The 8,924-nt window shown below is 40.7% G+C and overlaps 1 protein-coding gene across 1 annotated transcript; it reads right to left on the bottom strand.

Moving 5' to 3' along the window:
- Positions 1–5,828: 5,828 nt before the first annotated feature.
- msx2b (muscle segment homeobox 2b) lies at positions 5,829–8,613 on the bottom strand. The gene is made up of 2 exons (XM_035527401.1): positions 8,123–8,613; positions 5,829–7,105 (listed from the first exon to the last, which is right to left on the bottom strand). The coding sequence occupies exons 1-2, from the start codon at positions 8,586–8,588 to the stop codon at positions 6,681–6,683; spliced, it is 891 nt and encodes a 296-aa protein (XP_035383294.1). The 5' UTR covers positions 8,589–8,613; the 3' UTR covers positions 5,829–6,680.
- Between the last annotated feature and the right edge of the window lie 311 nt (positions 8,614–8,924).

Here is an 8,924-nt window from a genome sequence, read left to right as displayed (position 1 = left end):
CTGGTGAAGAACTAGATGAAACTGAAGCCTATCAAGGGCTTCTACTCAGGCAGGAAGCACCTTGACCAAGTGGCATCAGATAACAGCATCCAAGAGACTGAAGATAAGTCAGGTCATGAATGAATACATGTCAATATAAAACACTGACAAGTGTGCTCTATGACATTTAATATGACTTTTCATAAACGCTACATTTCATTAGTTCAATCTCTAATGCCTTCTGGAGATATATACAAACCATTGCTTCCAAAATTTGAAGACGTCTGTTCACTGATATGCATTAGAAATGTCAGCCAACAGTGGCCAATACTATATTTCTGTTCCAGCCTAACCAATGGAAGCCAAATCTGGACACCTGCACATACTGACATACTGTTTCAGACAAAAACCTGACTGGAAACCAGACGGGTGGTAACCCTAGACATACCAGCATGTAGACACATGTAAGGAATATGAGCTGTGCAGTGACTCCTTCGCCTCCAAGGAGGACAGATAGAAGGAGATCCTAAGCATGGACCTGGCTCGGCAAGCAGGTCTAGCTCAAGAGCCCCATCTTGTGAGCATGTGAGAAAGATCTTTGTGGTACGATGCCTGCATTTAGTGCCCATGTGGAGGAACCACATGACCTGAGAGACTTCGTTGATCTTCAAATGCCAATGATTATTGGTGCACTTGGAATATCTTCAGATTGGCATTATCAGCAGTGGTCTAGCATTGGCCTAACTACACACTGAGAGGCCAAACTCAAGTACAGGTACTCAAGAGAAGGTAGTGGGGATAGACTCAAGAGAAGGTAGTGGGGATAGATACAAGGAACAAGCAAAGTGAACGCAGTATGACACATTCTGTATACTTCATTTCAGATTTTGGGTGAAAGGTTAATAAGCATTAGATGAATTATATGACATTATATGAATGTCATTACATGAAATATGACATTATATGAATAAATCTGTTTCACCATCAAAAAACTGAAGAAAATAACCAAAATTTGAACATTTTAGCTGAAGGTGTACTTTTTACGTGAAGCAACCTGAATGATTTGTTCATAGACCTTGTACAGAAGTGCTGTGGCTTATATTAATCAAGCATAACTATTAATGTTATCTAATTGTCCAATAGGTTACTAGTTTTAAATATGCAGGAACTTTTCAAAATAGCACTTACATAAGTCTTAACTAACCCAATTAAATTTGATATTAGAAGAAAGTTAATTGCTCATGGTGAATACTGGGTGTAATTCTTATGAGTGATACAATTAAGATCAGCTGTCATCTCATCTATTATGAGCCACCTAGTTGGCAAACCTGTTGAAATAAATAATGTATGTTATTTCTACATTTGTCCAAAATACTTGAAATACTTGTTTTTAACACAAGTTTTCAAATGCGTATCCTCCTTGTAATCAGGTGCCAGATCAAAAGCTCACATCAGATCACTGATCTCCTGTTTACCTTTACAGCAAACCATTTACACAGGTTATAACATAAGTCTACCTCTCCTATCTTCAGTGTGCAATTACATTGTGGGAGCTTATTCCTTCATGGAATTTCCATGCCTTATATTTCATACCTTAATTGGGTTTGAATAAGACTACTTTATTGTAGTGTATTTCTTCATTGTAAATGCTTACATTTTGTGCAAGCTAGGACTGCTGCTTGGTGTCATAGTGACAACTATACATAATGCAGATAATGTAAGGATTCTAATGGCATTTGAATGGATGAAGAACCAATGATAGTCAAACATGGTCTGCTGCGTGCTGTGTTCTTTGAAAAGATTGACCAAAGGGCACTGCTCAGTGTATCGGACCACTGGCAATGCTTGGAGATGTGCATCGCTTCAGCCTCAGCGATGCAGATGCACATCGTCATTCTGAACAAAACATTTTAAATCTAGGTAGAGGGTTTGGGTGACCTTAAATTAAAGGGAAGTTTAAACACACGAATACATTTATTCTGTGCTCACCCAAGGATGAGTCTGCCTCATTGAAAGGCGACCAAGCTGTTATGGTTACTGAACTATGAATTCACATGAAAAATAATGCAAAGTTGTAACATTTATTCAACATTACTGATCATTGAATTAAACTGACTTATTAAACTATTTTATTAAACTAATAATAATGGCAGGTTGCATTTGAGTAAGATCTCTGCGTTTCACTGCGGTGTTCCACGTAACACATTGGTCCTCGAGAAGCGCCGGCTTGCTGCTGCAATGGAAGAAGACAAACATGGCTTTGCTGATGCGAGACCCACATGGGAGTTGAATGGTGGGGAACCAGCTGTAATTGCCAGATTACAGGAGCCTTTTTGTTCTCATCTCAATGGTTTGCATTTAAAAACAAGGAATGGATATTAATGTGCAGCTGTTCTAGGAAATATCCTCATTTGTGGTACTTGTAATGAATATGACTCCAAACCAGTGCAGCTGCAGGGCCTTCCAAAGGCAAAAAACCCCTAAACAGCTGGATGTTTTTAAATGAGTTTTTCAACCAAGTTCAATTTATGTTTATATTCTGCCATCTACTGGCAGAAAATGTGTGTACCCCACATGATCATGAATCATGCTCTTAAATATTTGGTTTGTGCAGACAACTCTTATGTATGTGTTCGTCACAGTAAGACATAAGCAAAACTCAAACATTAAAAAGCACATCCTGGTGTATTGGTCAGTCTTGCTGATGGAACCCTTAATCCTCACCTGAAGATTCAAGAGAGCCGTGTGCATTCCACGTACCTACCTGCGAAACTCCCCGATAAGTTGGTCTTGCCTTGCTTCTTACATAAGCTGTTGAGTGACACCGCCGCAACCCCACCACCTGTCATGCCCTCCAAGCCAGAGAGACACATGTCTGGCAGTAGCCCCTGGGCCAGAGATTGCTGCTCGCCCTTGGCTCCAACAGCCTTGCATCTCGGCCAGCCTCTCTGAAACACATGCCAGCGGGGTCGCTCCAATCTTCAGACTTGAAGATTAGCAGCATTTGGCAAATAATACTGCAATTTGGCTATCATGCAATTTTCTTTGCTTGTGCCTGTTATGTGGTAAACAGAGACATCAGCAGAGCTTTGAGTATAGTCCGATGGGGAGAAGAAAAAAACCTGTTTCTGGATAAGTCTGTAGGGGTTTATTCTAGATGAAAAGCCTAATTTTCCAAACCGCATGTTTCTTTAGCAAGCTGTTCAGCTAGTGAAGTCAGGTGACACAAATAGAGAATCAGTGAGCATGGCGAGACAGATATGGATTTGTCATCAGATTTCCATGGTGCCAACCCCATATTTCATTCCCATCGCTTTTCAAACATTAAATACTCTCTTAGTTGTGGGCATGTTACAAGGAATAGATTAGAATGGAGATTAAAAATGTATCAGTAAGGGGCACTGGACCAGAAGAATAGCTTGAAAACTCATTACAGAATATAAATGAGTAAATGGAGATTTTCCCCTCTTTCTCAGCACGAAACATTTTCGCTACTACCTCCTTGATTCCCATACTTAAGTGTCATATCTGGATTGTATGTATGCATTATATAAATCATAGATAACATGTAAGAGCTCTTGTTCACCTGCTGATGTTCATTCCTTATTAAGCCCGTGATCAGTGTTCTATGTTCTTGTGGAACATTATTTACTGGAAAACAGCCCCCTGCTTGTGACTGGTCATTGCTTTGCAATGGTTCTTTGCTGTTTAAAAGCCCAATAAGCAGAGCAGGGTTTACCAGCCTGTTAGGCTAAACAAACGACACCCTTGGTCTGAATGTACCTCTGTATTCCACTTCCCAAAGGAGCTGGTAAACTCGTATGGTACTTTACTGTAACTGATGGCTTTGTTTTTCGAAGGCCTCTGCTGATATGACACCAGAGGCTACACTAATTGCTATTTGGGGCTTGCAGGCCCAACACCCTGCAGTTGACCACTAGGGGTCTGTTAAAGACAATCATCTTTGAGAGCTCATTGCAGATAACGGTTGGCCCAGCAGGGGGTGCTCATTGTGTGCTCTCTGCACCTGGGCAGTGAAGGTGATCTCATATTTCCCAGAATTCCCAACAACAAACACCACAGCTCTTCTCCTCCTCTCCCATCAGGTAGCTTATGTTAAGTGTTGGTGTACGGTAGACTCTCTGCAGCCATAAGAGATGTAGAAAGTCATTTTTGGACATTGTCAACAGAGGAGGTATGTGGGAATGTATACGGCAAAGCTTGTAAAAAGGCCTGTATACTGGCATGTGAGGCCTGTTCTTGTAAATGTGACTGTACAATAGCATTTGAGGCCTGTTCTTGTAAATGGCACTGTATACTGGCATTTTAAGTCAGTTCTGGTAAATGGCACTGTATACTGGCATGTGAAGCCAGTTCTTGTAAATGGGACTGTATACTGACATGTGAAGCCAGTTCTTGTAAACAGGACTGTATACTGGCATGTGAAGCCAGTTCTTGTAAACGGGACTGTATACAAAGGCCTGTTCTGTGACATCAAATGTCACAAAACCAGAAGTGTAGATCATTACAAATATAGTTATTTACATAATGGTGGTTATAAAGGAAGAGAACATGCATGGTCAAAACCTATAACATCCTTAAGAGAGAAATATTTACCTATAATTAACATTCTTCATCTACTGCATAACTGGTTGATGTGTTCAATTCAGCAGACAGACAAGAATTAATTAAAAAACTGCCAACATTTTTCCAGTCACTGTGTACCTCTGTATTTCAGGAATCAATCCACTTACAAATGTAGCTGCATACATGCTCAAGTGTGATAGATTGATGTAAGATAAGCAGAAAGCAGCTAGCATATCAGGAATTTACACATTTTATATAAAGTGAGACAACTCAGATATACCTCAATAAAGAGCTGCACCACAATGACATTAGAAAACCTATGCACGCGAGCAAACCAGCCGATCTGAATTTCATTAGACTGATGGCTGTAACATGTCTATGACGCTGGCTACCAGTCTTGTTTTGATTAAATAGAAACTCATATAGTATGGCCCATAAACGATTTCCCAGTTGCATCAAAGTCACACGGAGGTTGTAAGCAATATCATGTACAAGGGGCTCCACCTTTTCAGACCACCACTTCATGAACTGTTCCGAACCAGGCTGGGAAAGGAGTAAGAGTATTAAATCGCCAATGATCTGACTTCCTCAAGAGACTGTTTGAAGTGCTATGTAGTCAGCTAATGGCACAGAATGGTATACACACCACACTGACCAAAAGACAAAGCCACGTAATTTCGTGAGAGAACACACCAGACCCAAGAGCATATTCAAAGAATCCATTGGGTTCGAAATGGCACGACATGAGTGCAGTGTGTTTACATCTATGTTTTATTCAGTAGCTGAGAGAGTTCTGCCTTGATGGATTAGGGCTAAAGATAATGAAGTGCACTCAGAAGTTAGTCAAGTCCATGAACATGATATAGTCTAGAGCGAACATGAAAATAATGAAACCCTACATTAAATTTCACCAGGGTCTTCAGACATGAGAATATAGAAAAACACATTTTAGTTTCTAGTAATAAAGAATAGGTAATGGGTTTATTCTCCATTGAATAAAAACAGAAAAAATATCCTTGAGTAATTTTTTACATGTTATTTGTACAATATGAGCCCTCTCAAAGGGTTCTCAGTAAAGATGACAACATATGCAAAATGGGATATAAAAATATAAAATCATAGTCTGAACTCCATAGGTTTTCCTTTTACAGTGAATGACAAAACATCTCTGTAGGTGTGTGTGTGTGTGTGGCGGGGGTGGGGGGGGGGGATAAATTACCATCTTACAAACAATTTAATACAAAGTAACTAATATATGTGCATGTATATCACTCTGGAAAAAATTAACAGACCATTGCAAAATTATCTGTGGTTTTACTTTACTATTTATAGGTCTGTGTTTCATTCCATAAATTACTGACATTTCTCCCAAATTCCAGACCTGGAATAATGCAAACAAAAGTTGAATCCCAGCTTTCATCCTACTTGACATGCATCTTTAGTACTTCACATTGCTCCCTATGTAAGATTTGGTGCAGCTGGTTACTTAGTCAGTACCTCAGTAAATTAAAAAAAAGGGAATGAGGTGTACCTGTTTTCTGGTGTTGGAATTAATCAGATACTGGATACTGACACACATGAAGAGATTAAATAATAGAGTAGTCAGAATTTTTCTGTACTGTACCTGTTGCCATCATAAATATAATTTTTTTAAGAATGAAGATCAATTCCAAATTTTTTAATGCTGAGCTTGTCTGAGCAGACTTTTTTTATGGCAAATGAATTTCTCTTACCAATAAGTCAAGAATAATTAGCAATAAAATATATTACATTTGAATGAATGAAAAGAATATGCTGTACATAAACACACATACAATGACACACACACACGTATATATAACACATATATACAAAGCCACGCACGCACACGTTCACATGCACGCATTTACACAGAGCAAGCAATGGAAGTGCCCACCTACAATCTATTGATACCAAAATTCAAGCTGGAGTCTCAAACTCTGTCAAAGGCAGACGAAAGAAGACATCTCCCTTTTCCATGCTAGGTCCTTTCAGACCTGTGCAGCACAAAATCTTCCCATCACGCCCTGTATTCACTTCTTGTCCAAGCCTGAGCGGCTAAGCACTGCTTTCCCATGTATACTGGTCCACGTGGCTCACACCAGGTGGTACACGCTGTAGCCCAGAGGTGCCCCATACAGTCCAACAGGTGGCACGGGCAACATGGGCCTCTGGTAGGGGTATGACTGTCCATAGAGTGAGGCAGCTGGGTGCAGCTGCGCACCCAGGGGCAAGGCCAGGGGAAGGCCCGGATGCAGCGCCGGCTTAGCGGCCAGTTTCAGTTTCTCCAGCTCGGCTTCCTGCAGGCGCTTGGCCTTGGCGCGCCGATTCTGGAACCAGATCTTCACCTGCGTCTCAGTCAGCAAAAGGGAGCTGGAGAACTCGGCCCTCTCGGCGATGGACAGGTACTGCTTCTGCCGGAACTTGCGCTCCAGAGCCAGGAGCTGCGTGGTGGTGAAGGGCGTGCGCGGCTTGCGGTTAGCCTTGTGCTTGCGGAGGGCGCATGGAGGGCTCGTCTGGCCTGCGGGGTGGAAGGGGGAGAGGGAGGGTGGGCAGAGCGGGAAATACGCGACGGCACCAACGGGTTAGGAGACTTCGACTGGGCACTGAGGTGAAAGAATGCTGGGAAGGTTGGCTGAGTGATCTTGAAAAGAGTAAACAATGTTATGTTTCTGTGCACTTCATGATTGATAGGGTAACACTGTGTAAAGAACAGTAAAAGGAATTCTGAAATGAAGTGTCTCTTTTGCCTTCCCTAACATTTGACTGTTAATAAGATTAAATGTAAACCCCCAGAACAATTTGCCTTTAATTAATCCTTTATTGCAATATTCTGAGTGCTTTCTCTAGTACCAAAATCAGCTAAATATAGGGCAGTAGAGAAGCATTCAGAAACAAATGTCTGTATTATAAAATGCTATAGCCTCAGATGTTTATATGTGATTGATTTAAATAATTGTAATACTGTGAAAATGTGATTTTCCAAAGGGAAGCTTGTCAATTAACTCAAAAATACATTTTGAGGTATCACTATCAATAAACTGAGTTATGGGAGTATTTTAACAACAATTTCCAGACTTTCGTGCTATACCGGACTATTTTGATAGCGTACTACAGGCCTACATGACAAGCCTCAAACTGTTCACTGAAACAAGTAAAAACTGATTAAACACACACACACACACACACACACACACACACACACACACACACACACTCTCTCTCTCTCTCTCTCTCATATTATATATATATATATATATATATATATATATATATATATATATATATATATATATATATATATAAAGATCGTTAACTGTTATTGCCATTTTAACGTAGGCCAATCTAATATCTACGTACAGAAATGAGTAACGTTCAACCTCCTGCTAACTCAAATCGCAAAGTTACCTCGGGTGACTTTATGTATCGTAATAATTTTCCCCTGAAAAGACCAGCCATTTACAAGCCATAAAAAGCCATAAAAATCTTACAAATGACAACCCGCTTCGAAAACATAAACGATGCAGTCTACACTTACGTGTCTGTGCGTATCTAGAGTTCATAACCCAAGCAGTGCACTCCTCTGGCTCTGGAGATTCCGATTTGACTGGCGAGTTTTCGATGAAGTGCTTTCGAATTTCCTCCGGACTGCAAGAGTCCTTGTTTCGGTATGACGAGACCCGAGTTTTCGCAAATGTCGACAAAGATACATCCTCGGAACCTTTTTGATACTCCTTTGTACTTTTTTTGCAGGCTATGAGCGACTCCACGCTGAAAGGATGACTTGTCAGCTGAAGTTTGCGTTCCTCCATCGTCCGCTCCGGGCCCAGTCGTCTGTCTTCGTTAGTTACGTATCTCTCTCTAAAACTTGAAATGACGGACATCCCTCTTAATCTAAATGCCTCGCAACAAAAAGTATTCCCGCCTTCAAAGTCAGTCTGACTCCTCATATATGCAACAAGTAGCCTTTGACCCTCAACTACTTTTAAGCATGGGGCAATCATAAAACTCTTGGCCAATAGGAACGCAGTCAAATTTGCTACCATACTCTCCGTAGCGAGAGACTACACAGTACTTTCGCTCGCTTCCGATTGGTTGCTGAATGTTTACAATTAGACTGCTGTCATTTACAAAATGACACCGGTAGTTTGCGCAGCAATAGAAGCAATGCGAGTCTGTCGCATAACAGCATAAATACTTAAAACCTTGAATATTAAAATTATTTTGCGTTGTAGGGCTCTGGTTGTTTTTCGCTTGTCCTTACTAAATACTTGAACTACAAATCACAGCGAAGCCCACGTTATTGATTTGCCCACTTTGCTACTGGTCCTACAACAAAA

The sequence above is a fragment of the Electrophorus electricus genome, chromosome 6, assembly GCF_013358815.1.
Source record: "Electrophorus electricus isolate fEleEle1 chromosome 6, fEleEle1.pri, whole genome shotgun sequence".
Lineage (NCBI taxonomy): Eukaryota > Metazoa > Chordata > Actinopteri > Gymnotiformes > Gymnotidae > Electrophorus > Electrophorus electricus.
This window is presented reverse-complemented; position numbering and strand designations above follow the sequence as displayed.